Source organism: Mesoplodon bidens (assembly GCF_964165515.1).
Source record: "Mesoplodon bidens genome assembly, chromosome: 10".
Classification (NCBI taxonomy): Eukaryota; Metazoa; Chordata; class Mammalia; order Artiodactyla; family Ziphiidae; genus Mesoplodon; species Mesoplodon bidens.
Window position 1 is genome coordinate 49,566,742 of NC_138172.1, and position 14,489 is coordinate 49,581,230.

General features: G+C 44.5%; 1 protein-coding gene across 5 annotated transcripts in view; it reads right to left on the reverse strand.

Moving 5' to 3' along the window:
• The window catches only part of STAC (SH3 and cysteine rich domain), a 103,630-nt gene that overhangs the window by 38,516 nt on the left and 50,625 nt on the right, over positions 1–14,489 (reverse strand). For all 5 annotated transcript variants that reach the window (XM_081247720.1, XM_081247719.1, XM_081247718.1 and 2 more), the window contains 3 exons: positions 3,391–3,491; positions 1,783–1,864; positions 580–695 (listed from right to left, as the gene is read on the reverse strand). In XM_081247720.1, the coding sequence (XP_081103846.1) occupies positions 580–695; positions 1,783–1,864; positions 3,391–3,491 (299 nt within the window). The remainder of the gene's footprint in view (positions 1–579; positions 696–1,782; positions 1,865–3,390; positions 3,492–14,489) is intronic.

A 14,489-nucleotide genomic window follows, 5' to 3' on the forward strand; every position in this document is an offset into this window, starting at 1 on the left:
GGGACAGTCAGAGAGAGGATGATGATACCAGGTCACAGAGGTGCACACAACACTCATTTTAGATCAGGTAAAACATAGGAGAGAGGTGCTTGGGAGGGTGTGTGTCCCATGGAGGGAAGCACCCTGCTTCCACGCCACCCTCCTCTCCCGGGGAGGGCAGTGTTTGTGTGAAAGAAATCAAAGGGTGTATCTTGCCTTAGAGAGAGAGGACTGAGAAAATGTGAGAAATGGCTATATTCTTGAACTGGGATGTAGCTGGAAGGAGAACTGGACGCAGCTGGGACTTCTCTGCTTCTGCCCCTTGTTTGGGTCGAACCTTTCTATGCGTCAGCAGATAAGCTAGTAGTGGTGGGAGGGGGAGGGAGAGAGAGTCAATGAGCCTGAGGCCAGGAGCGTGGTCTTTAGGAGGAAAGTAAAAGGATCTCTGGGGGTTGGCCCCAGAAGGTTAACCTTTAGTGGCCCAAAGGCACTTGGAGCTCCCTTTAAAGGCTGCCTGACCCCCAAGGGACTCCCCCCCGCCTGATGCATTTAGGTGGGACCCGCACTCCACAGTGCCCGAGGGAGGAAGAGGACAATTACCGAGGTTCCGTGAGGCGAACTGGAGCCGCTACCAGAGCTGCCCTTCTTTGTTCTCTGGGCCAGGGAGGTGCCGAAGCGCAGGGTCTCATAGACAGGGTCCACCTTATTGCCGCAGGCTGCAGCAGAAGAGAAAGCTCATCTGAGAGAAGGGTTTCCTCATATCTCGGTCGGGATAGACAACCACCTCTCATACCTCTTGGGTTAATGGCATTGAAAAGTAGGTCCTGCACAACAGACCCTCTTACCCCTGGGAAAATGGGGCTTTTGTGGTCAAGTTTCCTCGTACGCTCCCCCCACGACCTGTGCCCATTTCCCAGGTCCCTCCACTGCACTCAGCCCTCTCTGCTCCCAAACCTTTGCTGATTGACTGGTTTTCCTCTTTGTTATCCACCCGCAGGACTGCAGTGCCAAGGTTCTTCCCAGAGACCAGCTTTAGTTCCTCTAGGGAAAGGCCCTGCTCACCAAGGTACGAAGTCTCGTGACACAAAGTTTGCAGTAGGAGGCAACCTTTTTGAAAGACTTGGACGTTACCAGGCTTCCTGGGATTTCTAATTAAAAGCTTTCTAGTTTGTAAATTTCTAGTTTAAAAGTTGCTCCCCCTGCCACCACCAAAAGGCAAACATAAATGTAGAGATTTTCAGAAAGGGAGGAGAAATGGAACTGAAGGATATTGTTGAGGAATATATTCAAGCCAGAAATACCTAAAAATATAAGACACTTTTTCCTCATTAAAGAATAAACAATATTCAGTAAGCTCCTTCCAAGCATTAGTCTATAATGTATATCTATTTTCTACAAAAAATTATGAAAAGCAGCCATTGCTGTTTTCATCGTATAGGGGCCAGCAGGTTGTGTAGCTTGTTTAGACACACAGTTGGTCAATGGAGGAGCTGGGCTGTGACCCAGGTCTATGGGATGCCAGGCTCCATGCTCCTTCCACTCTGCCATGCTGCTGATAGCCTTTGGGACCTGGGTTCTTTGAAGCTTCATCAGGGAGAGGACAAACATTTCTGGAGAATTGGGTTCACCTTAAGTTTCCCCTCCAGCAAAACAAACAACCATAACCCAATTAGCCACCAAACGAATGCCACCCCCCGCCCCGCCCCCCACTGGTACGGCAGCACCGGGACCTGGGAGAAGAGCAGCCATCAGCTCTGATGTCGCTGCTCCAAACCCAGCTCAGCCCACCAGGTCCCAACTCACCAATGGGCATAACTTCTTTAATGCATCCGAACTGTTCATGAATGAGCAAGGGGGAGCTGTAGTAACGCCGAAACCCCTTTGGCTGGAGAGAGAATGAGAAAGAGAAGGGCTCAATGTTATTGATGCGATGGAGAAAACCCCACGAGAACTCTAAAAATGAAACCAGTTGGTTCCTCCAGGGGTGCCTCCCTGTCTCCCTTTAAGATGCTGACATGTCCTGTAATTTATCCCTGGGGTCAGGTTGGGAGGTACAGGTGTCAACAAGCAAGCTCCACTCCCTCCAGAAAGCAAGCCCCCAGCCCTGCCCTCTCCCGTCCCGCTTCTCCTCTGCAGGTGCACATGGCAGCCTCCTTTACGTTGGGCTCCTCATTATTTCCCAGGACACAAATGGACCATCGTGTGTTATTTCACCACGTGGTTCACGAACATCATTAAAAGGTCTGGGCATGGGCAAGCAGACCTCACAGGTAGACCTGAAGTCCCTTGTATGTCTGATGAGCTCTACGCAGAGCTTTGTGTTCTAGATTCCGTTCTGTTTTTCTGACCCCTCATCCATGGTTTCTGCCTTGGCTTGTGGGAATCACCATGGGAGGAGAGAAGGGGAGCACGTGAGGCAGGGGTTTGGGAGAAGAGGACACTGCCTATCAGAGTACGGAGATGAACTCTCTAAGAATCCCGACTTACTGTACCCCAGTGTTAGAAGGGAACTGAAGGGTCCCACCCCTACTAGAATTCCAGGATCCCTTCCAATGTTCCTAGCAAGTGGTACCCTCCTGTGAACACTGCTGGGGATGTGGACAGCAGGAACTCTCACTAATCCTGGAGGCAGGTCTTTGGTGACATGATCTCTGATGGTTAAGACTTGGAAACTACTGATCCTAGGCCTTTTCCCTGAAGCCACAGAGGATGACAGAATTCTGTGTGACAGATCTTAAATTTTTCTGAAGACAGCTGTCATGCCCCAAGTATGTCTAGGGTAGACATTCTTGGTCCCTTCTATAATTCTTTGGCCATCTTAGTTTCAACTATTCTCAAAAGTGTTCTGGGTGGCTTTTTTTTATCATTGTGTGGCACCAGTACTGAAGTCCACCCCTGAGATGCGACAATCAGCCCAGAATGGGCCAGGCTGAGCCCCCAGCCCTTGGTTTGGCCACCATGATCTGTTACAGTGGTATAGATGTTTACTACTCTCTCCACTTCTGTGGGGCGGTTCATCTCTATCCCATTCTTGATACGCACTGAGCTGTCAGACAATTAAGCTGGGGCTGAGGGGGTTCCTGGGATGCCTGCTTTTTACTTGCAAAGCCTGGACAGTCCCAATGCTAAAATCGGGAAAGTGCTGACCCAGGACAAGTTGTCCACTCTATGAAGGACACTGAGCCCTTTCCATATGTGCAACATGCATCTCCTAAGTTGACAAAGCTCCTCCTTCCTCAATCATTATGCCAACTAGGAAGCCACGTTGTCCAGCCAGAGATGTGGGGGGTACCTTCCCGGTGTCCGGTTCTCAGGGTGCTGCCGTGAAATATTTTGAATGGAGTGATCTCATCGGGCAGGTAGGTGCCCTGAGCAGCAGTTCCGGGGCACACTCTGGGCACAAGCCCTTACCAGCTTGCCCATGCACCGCTGGGGTGCCAGGCCGTCCATGCACTTGTGGTGGACACTCATCTTACAGGCCTTGCAGCGCAGTCCATGCTTAGCATTTGTTCCTGTCAGATATATGGTGAGCTTTGGTTAGGATACAACCTACTCTTCCCTGGCGACTTGTAGGAAATCACTGAAAAAGTGGTCATTCCCATAACCCAGCTAATTCATCTTCCTGTGATGTTTATATGAGGATTTAAAAATGGACAAAATATTATGGTAGATCCTTTTACCTTCTTCCATATTTTCTACCCAAAGTATCAGCTCTGGTTTCCTTCCACCCCTTTCCTGTTTATTCCTCCAGACAACCTCAACCTCCTCTGCTTCCATTGCTCACTCAATTCAAGCTTGCAAATCCCACTTTCTTTGCTCTTCATATGGATCACATTTCTGCTCTTCTGTGTATCTTGCTGAGTAGTCCAACTCCTGAAATTCTACCTGTTTTTACCTGAATTCCCATCACACAGTCTGAACTATTGGGCAAACTCTCTGGAAAATGACCAATAAAGGGGAAACAGCATGGTCTGTGTGAAAGTGGGGCTGATGATGGTGGAAAGTGGGGGATAGAGGGCTCGATCAGATACCAGCCCTTGCCTGGGGGAAAAGGAAGAGGAGGTGGGGGGCAGTGAAACTACCCCTGCAGTGAGTCACTTAGTGTCCTGGGACAGAGTGCCATAACAGGTGAGAAGAAAGAAAGCAGAGGAGGGAGGAGAGGCAGAGAGTCATCCTGGCCACCGTGTCCAAAATCTTGGCCTGCACCAAGGCCCAAGGCAGCAGCACTGGAGAGGCATCGGAAGGACAGACCAGAGGGTGGGATGTGGGAGCTTCAGGAAGACAGGAGTGGTGCTGGGCACCTCATTTGTTGTTTTAGAAAGTGGCTGGATGGAGGCGAAGAGAGGATGTTAAAATGGGATGTCTTCTGTCTCCACTGGGTCCAGGACAGAGGATACAGGACAAGAGGTGCCATGTGCTCTGACTTATGAAAAGGAGGTGGCAGGCTTCCAAGCAGGTCTTAAAAATGAGGTGCCAAAATGGATTTCACAGCCCTTAGGTGACCAAGCAAATCAAGCCTATTGGAAAAGCGGAAGGGAGGTGGGAGGCTGGAGGGAGCATTTCTTTGTAGAGTTGTTGAGGCACTATTAGTTTTATCCCTAAAACTATGCTTCTCTACATAATGAGAAGGAGGAGGTGCTTTCTTCTCTTTTCAGTCTCCTCCTACTGAGAGGGATTTTGAGGAGATTTGGACACATGGCTGTGGCCACACCTATGGGAGCATGTAGGTGAGGGATACGGGTGACCAGTGGTCCTGCCAGCCTACCAAGGAGAAACAGCCATATAGGCAAGGCCTGCACCTTAAAAGCTTGTCAGCAAAAGGATGTGTGAATATTTTCCATGGATCACATGGAATGCTGCCCAAGAAGACCAGCTAGAAAGGCAACGAGCTTCCCTCAGTAGGAACTAATATGTCCATATGCCGTGACACATGAGGTCACAGGACTCCACTATATATCATAGCTGACCACAGACACAAAGGGAGGACAGCCCAACACATAAAATCCACCCTCTTCTCCACCACTGCCTCCTCCAAACCATCACCACGCCTTATCCGGACCAATTCCTGACTGAATTGCCTTATCCATTTTTGCCTTCCTCCACTGTGTGTAGAACCTCCTACTTAATGGTCTCTCGGTAGGTTCTCCCTGCCTTTCTGATGTTATACAAAATGCTCACCATGGTGGCGAGACTTTGTATGATTTGGTGGGTGCCCATTTCTAACTTTGTCTCAGGCCAACCCCTCTTGTTCACCAGGGCCTAGCCACATGACCTTCTTCAAGTTCCTTAAATGCACAAGCTCTTGAATCCCTCAGGGTCTTTACACATGCTGCCCTGTGTGCCTGCAATGCTTGTCTGTAGCTCCTCACTTGTTTCACTGTCCTCATCCTTAGGGCCGCTTGTCATTTCTTCAATGAGGCCTTCTTGGGAAGATTCCCCCTCCCCGCCTCTAAGTTATCTTTTTCTCCTGTTAGTCTTTTCACAGCGCTCTGTTGTTATCTTTCACAGGGTTTATCACAGTTGTTATTTATTTGAGAGTTCGTTTTTGTCTTTTCCTCTGGACTATGAACTCAATGAGGCTAAGGACTGAGTCTGTCCATTTGCCACTGTATACCCAGCTCTGGGTATGATGCCCAATAAATACGTATTAAAGAAATTAATGAACGAATTCCTTTGTAGTCAGTCACACACATACTGAAATCAGTGGTGACTGATTTAGATAATTAATTGAAGTTGATTTCATCGATGGTGTAGAAATGGCATTCAAGAGCTGAAAGAGGACTTGGAGATCATCTATGTGTATGATTTTATTTTATTTTATTTTTTTAACATCTTTATTGGAGTATAATTGCTTTACAATGGTGTATGTGTATGATTTTATTTCACAGACGAGAAGCCTGAGGATCCAAGCAGTAGAATGACTTGCCTCAGGTCAGAGAAGGTCCTGCTTAGTTTCACTCTTTCCCTGCTTGACCCAAACATTTCCTCCTTTTATTGGCTTGTTTAACCTACAGGAGGATGCAGCTGAGGATAATGAGATGATAAAATAGGGACTATGAGAACCTGATAGTCAGCTGAGAAAAGCAACAGGAAAACTCTTGACTGGACAAAGCCCTAGAAACCCTTCAGGAGGTATTACCTGAAAACTCCCTTCACGAAGGCATCATTTAACACAAAGTGTGTCTGCTGTTATAAATACAGAAAGTTAAAGTGACATATAAACACACCATAAATTACTAGGTATGTGTGCTTGTTCATAAATACTAGTTGGAAAATCTCTTTTCCATTTTGAGAATAACCACTTAGCTGAAAGATTGCAATGTCTTCAAAAGACTGGACTTTGAAGGCAGTAACTTAATTTTTGTTTTCAAATAGAGAATGCTATTTGTGCCTTATGTGAGAATGTAAGTAAAAGCTTCCAAGAGGAAAGTTATTTCATTGTGTGCTGGACTCTGAAATAGAGCCATTATATATTAAGGTATATTTTCCTGCAGACCTGAACACCATAATTTCAGTTTTCCTTGCTTGTTCTAAAACACTCCACTGTATGAGTCAGACCCCCAGCAATTATTTGGTTTTAGGTGTTCCAATTTCTACCATGGAATAACAAAAGTGACTGAAGAGGAAAGCTTGGATTCTGTGGCTCAGAGACTAGTTCAAAGGAATAATTTACATCCCAGCAGTGGCATTAGTTTACTGTAGCAAGATATGGAGAAGCTATAATCTAACTTGTTTTATCACCACTGATCTCCATCACAAAGGCATCACTGAATGTGACCGTTATGCCTCAGTAGGGTGGGAAAAACATAATTTTAAATTTGAACCTGTCTCATGTGGGCTCTTTAAACTTAAGAAAACTACCAACATTTTTGGAGCTTCAGCTGTCTCATCATCAAATGGGAATAGTACTAACTACTCTCAGGGTTGCTAATAGTAATAGCATCATAATATATGCAAAGGGGATGGCATGGGTTTACACACTTGGAAAAATAAAGATATCACTGGATTTTGAGTAAATATGGTGGACTGGCAACATGAGTTTCCCACTTATTCATACCAAAACCCCACTAAAATTAGCAAGAATAAAAAAACGGTATAAACGCCCAATTAACAGAGTTACTGGGAGGAGTGGCAAGAGTAGAAGAAAGTTCAACATACATTTGGAAGATAGCAACTGAAGGTGTGGTAAGCAATTTAGCAGATGAGAGGAAGATTGGATTTCCCAATAGCAACTTGGAAACTAGAAGGTCATGGAGCTTCAAAAACTGTGGAATTTCAAAATTCTGCAAGAAGAAAATTTGCACCCTAGAATTTTATACCCAGCCAAATTACCAACAAGTATGAAGGCAGAATAAACACATATTCAGATCCTCAGGAATTAAAAATATTTAACTTTCCACACACTCTTTCTTAGAAAACTACTGAAGAATGTGCCTTAGAAAGATGAAGAAATGAATCAAGGAAGAAAAAAACATCAGACTCAGTGTGCAACACAAGAATATAGAGGAGAGGTAAATGATATGCCCATATGACAACACAGTAATAGCCCTAGACAGGAGCCACAGATGAAGTGAGGCAGTAGACTTGGGAAAAAATGGAACTTAAACATTTATAGAGCTTTTTTAGATTTGGATATCATAATAGATATGGCATTAGACAGATATATGAGAATATATTAAAAAAACAAGTATAGGTGCATGAAAAGTTAAGGTAATGAAAAAGGCAATTTCCAGTATGAAGCAACATAAAACCTGTGTAAGGAACGAAATGTAATCATGGTACAATACTAGAATCAGAAGTGAGCAATGGTCATAATAGTGTATAAAGTGACTAGTTAACACAAAATTGTGATAAAACTACTTGGGAAGACGAGAGAGCAAGGGAGCAGCAGACTGTGATGTGACTCTTGTGGGAAACTGAGAGTGAGGAAGAAGTGAACAAGCAGGGGTTGCTGGAGGGGTTAGAGCTGAATCCTCATCCTCTACAGCAGGAAGCCAAGACATGTTTGATTCATCAATAAATCGTAGTAGAAGCACAGGATTTAGAAATACTGAAATGAATGCCAGAAGCAACAATTAAAAAGGATGAAAGTTGTTGACTTTCAGAAGCGAGTCTGGGTTATAGGATGAGACAGTTTCCACTGTAGTATTTTCAGTACCATCGGTACCACCTTTAAACTAGTCTCATGTACTACTGTGACAAAAAGCAAAGTTGAACTTGCAGGAAACTAGGTCAAGTCAGCCCCTTGGAATGATGTGGTCCTTGGAATATGGAGATATAGGGAAGACATGGGGCCAGATCTTCCCAGAAACCATCAGTTCTTCCCTGGGATATGGACTTCTAGGATAAATCTAAGATAGTTCTATGAGTTACAGTTGAAAATTGTTAAGAATGTGAGTTATGATATTGAGATGGATTTTGGAATGGATCAGTGCAAACCAATACAACACTGATTAACTGTTGAGCACTGAGCCATTTTATGAACCTGGTATCATTTGCCACTATGGATAAGTGTGAGCTGTCCATAGAAAAGCAAGTGTTGAAGCTCCAGGGAATGAAGAAGTTTATATATAGACGTTAGGAGAAAATATTGAAGGGGTTTTCTCAGTGCAAATGGATGAATCAACTACATTGGATGACAGGCTTTTTAAAAGAAATGATATTGATTACAGATATCTATAAAACCATTGGCCAGACTAATTTTGATAAGATTTTGTCATCGAGGCATTGCTTACCCCTTGGTTGAATTTTATATAGGATCAGAGTTAAAGATAAAACAATTGTTGCCCTTGAGATCACTTACCTAGAGGAACAATATGGAGAATGGGTAAAAATAAGAAAAAGAAATGTGTAAGAAAAGAAATGTAATCATAGTACAGTACTTAATCAGCGGTGAACAATAGTTAACATTGTTACTGATAATTAGTTTGCTTCCAGATTGTACAACCATGGTATCACTCTTACAATTTATTTGATAAAATTAATGTAAATTAGACAAGAAAGATACCTTACTATGATTTGGGGAAAAAAATTTTAAAAAATCTAGAAATAAATAATATATATGTTATATATATGAATATCTAGAAATAGATTCATAAATATTTCTTGGATTACATAAAATATATATAAATGATTCAAAGGTAAATATAGATGAGATAGTTCAAAGATGTTCCAGGCCCCTGTTCTTACCGGTTTAGCTACCGGACTCCCCTCAGCCTCTGGCAGTACAGGCTGTGGCTGGGAGAGGAGACTGCAAGGGATCAGGAGATCGCTTGCATCAAGAGTCTGCAAAGCCTCGGAGGGCCAGAAGCCAGGCTCACAGAAGGGCCTCAGAGCCACAGATGAGAGCAAAAGTGGAGGGTGTGTTTTCAGTGCCTGGGCAGACCAGAGGCACTTAAAGGCTAGGGACTATGCAAACAGTAGTAAAGATGACAGAGTTAGTATTTTTAAACTAAAGGCCATAACAAAACCTCCGCTGGGTGATAAAAGCCGGCATTATAATGCAGATAGCATTATTCATGGACCATTTGCCTTTCAATAAACACTAACACAAGGAATGAAACAGAATTCCGTAGCATTCCCTCCCTGATGGGACCTCTGCTGATTTTCCTTGCTTCATTTTCAAAATGCTCCACCTTGAGCTACTTACTCCTTGGTTTTGCCAGATCATTTGTGGCTCCTGGCAAGGGTGGCCGGCTCATGCCGCTTGAGCGCTGCTCACATTGCCTCCTCTGCCTTTCTTGCTCAGGTGCTAAACAGCTTCCCATTTGCTTTTTTTTTTTTTTTTTTGCGGTACGCGGGCCTCTCACTGTTTGTTGTGGCCTCTCCCGTTGCGGAGCACAGGCTCCGGACGCGCAGGCTCAGCGGCCATGGGTCACGGGCCTAGCTGCTCCGCGGCATGTGGGACCTTCCCGGACCGGGGCACGAACCCGTGTCCCCTGCATCGGCAGGCGGACTCTCAACCACTGCGCCTCCAGGGAAGCCCACAGCTTACCATTTTCTTGAAGCCCTTTTAAGGATTTTCCAAAGCCTCCTGCACACACACTCTCCCTGCTTCCACCACCTCAGGCCCCACACTCTTCTCTGTTCCCTTACTGTTCCCAGGTACCTTTCACAAAAGGCCCTTGACTTGGCGTGATGGCTTATTCACCTCTATAACCTCTGTGGCCAGGAAAGGGCTTGGCACAAAGAACATTACTGTCAGTGAGGAATGATCAGCCTACTCAGACCTGGGCTAGAGAAGTGCCCAGGCTGAGAGAATGCTGGGGTTCGGCCCCACTCATGCTGCGGAAGGAGTGAGGCTCCTTCTTGTGGCCCCTGGCTCCTGGAGGCGTGTGTGGCTAGGGGGTTCTAGTCACCTGCAGATCTTTACTGCCTGGGCTCCCAGCTGGTCAGTCTTGCTTTTCATGCCAATGTTTCAATGTGACTGCATCCTGGTTTGTTGGGACCCAGAACTCTCCAAGCTCCCGGTTGACCCTACAATCCAGGGCAGAATACTGTTCCATCTGATGACTGCCTGACCTAGAAAGGGGCTGAAAGCCGATTCTGGGAATCACTCCTTAAATCTCTGCTACTGATTCCTCAAACCCTCCTCAAAGCAGATGCTGATAACTGTCTGGACCTGTCCTCATAGTGTGGTGTACTAGAAAGAATTTGAGCTTCAGAATTCGAGCAATACAGCTTAAACCGCCCCCAAACTTCGGAAATCACTCAATAGTTAGAAAGTTTTCTGATAGAGGGGAAAAAATGGGAACATTTTTCCCATCACAGTTGAACTCTACTCATGAGAACTTGATTAAAAATAACCCATGCTATCTGTCCCCTACTATGAGTTCAATTGAACAAGATGGTTTGAAGACTCCTGGGCCATCTTTCCCTGACTATATTCCCCACTCCCTGCCACATTACATCTTTTCCAACTCCTTCCTAGTTTAAAAAAATTAATGGCATTCATTGTTTATAAATGCTTCTGTTGATCTTTCCTATTTCGGTTTCTGACTCCTAGTGGAAAAACTCTCCCTACTTCTCCCGCCCCTCACCCACACTGAGCTTCAAAAATAGCAACAGGAGTTGGGTTGGCTCAGGGCTTTGTGTTTGGAGTCCATAGCCTTTGCCCTCTGGGTCACCATTTCACATCCTAACACCATGGACAGCAAGCTTTCCTTCTGTTACATGTGTGTGGCTTGAAGTTTTGAGACATGTCTTCCTGAATGATCACTTTCTCATGACCATCTGGAATACCCCTGACCTCAGTAATAATCTCTGCTGCTCTCTGTCTTCTCCTCTTCTCCGAGGTCTGCAGCTTTCACAGTCTCATTTGCTTTCTTCAGAATTGTTCTTCTAGCTTAGGGCTCAAGAATTTGTGTTTATCCTCAGCTCTCCTAAGAATGGATTGGCCAATCTATGCTATACCCCGTCTCTCCATCTCCAAAGTGCTTTCCGAGGAATTTGGCATGCTATTAATCTCAACCTTTCATACATACAGATAGCTTTAATCATACTGAACAATTTTTGAGTTTTTTAATACACAAAGTACATTCACTTGTATCAATGTATTTAATCATCAGTAAATTCCATGAAGTAGGTATTGTTATTTTCAATATCATTTGAAAGACACTGGGATTAAATGATGCTCAACATTGCTAATTATTAGAGAAATGCAAATCAAAACTACAGTGAGGTATCAGCTCACACTGATCAGAATGGCTATCATGAAAAACTCTACAAATAATAAATGCTGGAGAGGATGTGGAGAAAAAGGAACCTTCCCACACTGTTGGTGAGAATGTAAATGGGTAACAGCCGCTATGGAGAACAGTATGAAGGTTCCTTAAAAAACTAAAAATTGAGCTACCATATGATCCTGCAATCCCACTCCTGGGCACATATACAGAGAAAAACATAATTGGAAAAGACACATGTACCCCTACGTTCATAGCAGCACTATTTACAATAGCCAAGACATGGAAGTAAAACCTAAGTGTCCATCAACAGATGAATGGATAAAGAAGATGTGCTACACACACACACACACACACACACACACACAATGGAATATTATTCAGCCGTAAAAAAGAATGAAATAATGCCATTTGCAGTAACATGGATGGACCTAGAGATGATCAGACTCAGTGAAGGAAGCCAGACAGAGAAAGACAAATATAATATGATTATCACATATATGTGGAATCTAAAAAAATGATACAAATGAACTTATTTACAAAACAGAAGTAGACTCACAGACATAGAAAGCAAATTTGCGGTTACAAAGGGGAGCCAGTGGAGGAATAAATTAGGAATTTGGGATTAAAATATACACATCACTATATATAAACTAGACAACCAACAAGGACCTACTGTATAGCACAGAGAACTATACTCAATTACGTGTAATAACCTATAATGGAAAAGGATGTAAAAAAGAATATATATTTATATATATGTGTAACTGAATCACTTTGATGTACACCTGAAACACAACACTGTAAGCAAACTGTATTTTCATAAAAATTAAAAAAAAAAGAAATTGGGATTGAGAGAAGGTAAATCAATTGTCCAAGGTCACTCCATCTACTAAGTGCAGAGCCAGAATGCAAATACCCACCCCAACCTCTCTGCCCCATTCTGCCTCTCTCCTGGCTCTCTCTTGCAGTTCTGTATTTTGAATTTGTTTGCAATGATCCACTTGTAGATGCTCACTAGTGCCACTGATGATGACTGTCAGGGCAGTGATCGAAGTTTCACTTCCATAAATCTGATGGGACAAAGCCCTTATTTCTTTGCCTTTGTCAGCTACTGGAGGTTTTAGAATAAGCACCAAGCTAAGGAGCTTGAGTATAATTCTTTGGGCAATCAGGTCGAGCAAGCATCCCTGAGAAAAGCAGTAATTCGATGTCAGTTTGCTTTCAGAAGAGGGTTGGCAGCAGTGTCAAGGGGATGAGGCGGTAGAGATGGATAAAAGAACATAGTTTAGGAAGTTCTTGAAACAGTTCACATGAGATGTGCTGAAGCCTGGCCTGAGGCAGGAGCAGTGGGAAGAGGGGAGGGAGTTGGCCATGGAGAAGCCACAGAAGTAGAATTGACAGAGTGTGCTGCTCATGGGTGGGGTTTCTAGAGAGAGAGGCTGGGAGAAGTCAAAGATAGCCTTGAGGTTCTGGCCAGGTAGATGGGAGCACGCAGGTGCCATGTGCCCCAGTAGGAGAGGCCAGCAGTAAAGTGGCAGGTTTTTTGGGGGAAGGAGATGATCTGCTTCACTGTGGGAAGATGTAGGCATTTCAGCATCCACAAGGCATCTGAGCAGCAGAGTTCCGGTAGCTAAAGTGAGAGACCAGAGCTTGGGAAAGAGGCCGGCCAGCACCAGTACATGCCCCCTGGGACAGCAGGACAGGAAGACAGGGACAAGCAAAGAGCCCTGAACCTTACTGCTAAGTGGGCACCACTGCTTTTGGGCACTGTCTCATTGAATCTTTATGCCACATCTATCAGAGAGATATTTTTATTTCTATTTTTAAAATGAGAAAATGGATGCTCAGAAAATGTTCCTTGAAATCTCCTTCTCAAAGAGGGCTCTCAGGCTGATCTCACGTGAAGTGATTAACAGTCCTTCTGGGTCAGAGTCAAGCTGCTTCACTGTCCCGCCTCGGTTATAAGAAGTCATTCTTGTGACTTCTCTTTATGGCATTACAGTGCTTGGATCTTAGACTGTAAGGGATCAGAATGAAGCAGATGTAAACTCTTGAAGCCATGTTCTTGCCGTGTCAATGGAAACACACATTTCCTTGATTGGAGGTAAAGTGTGTGTGTGGTGAGCACACGTGCCGGCAGGCATCTATGTGTGCACTCCTGTGCTTGCTTGTTGTCATGTTATTGGGACGAGGAGTGTGGGGTAGCTAAAGGCTTATGGATCTTTCCAGGTAAGCTTAGCACGTGATAGAATAGTCTATGCTGTGTTTTTCTGGTTCAGCAACCAGACAATGCTTGATCAACTACAAAGAAAATGCTTTAGTATTTCTCTCCCCCTTATCTTCTGTCCTTAATAGCTGGGTCACAGTGTATACGTGTCTCCCTTACACACACACACCTGCCGGATGCTTTAAGCCACACACACAAAGGGCTGTCCTATTTTTTTTTTTTTTTTTTACTACTGGCCCAGTTCAGTCATTTACGTGATATCCCTGGGGCTGCACAAGCAAAGGGACCTTTCTAAAGTAGGTCAGTGGAGCGTTCTCTGCCCTGGCAGTTGAATGCAGGCACAGGATATGCATCTTCCAACAGGTCTCTGCCTCCCCTGTTTTTAACAGGAGATGGCCTATTCCAGGAGATCCCTAGCTTCCAAACATGGAATTAATCATGGGTCCTTTCTACATTTGTCTGCCATGGCTTGGTCTTAACCTCAAGCAGGAAGGCATAAATCAGCAACATCACAGTCAGGAAAATGTTTTTCAGCCACAAGTTTAGGAAAGGCTTAAAGTGTACCCAGAATTCACTGCCTACTTTCTGTCCACCCAATT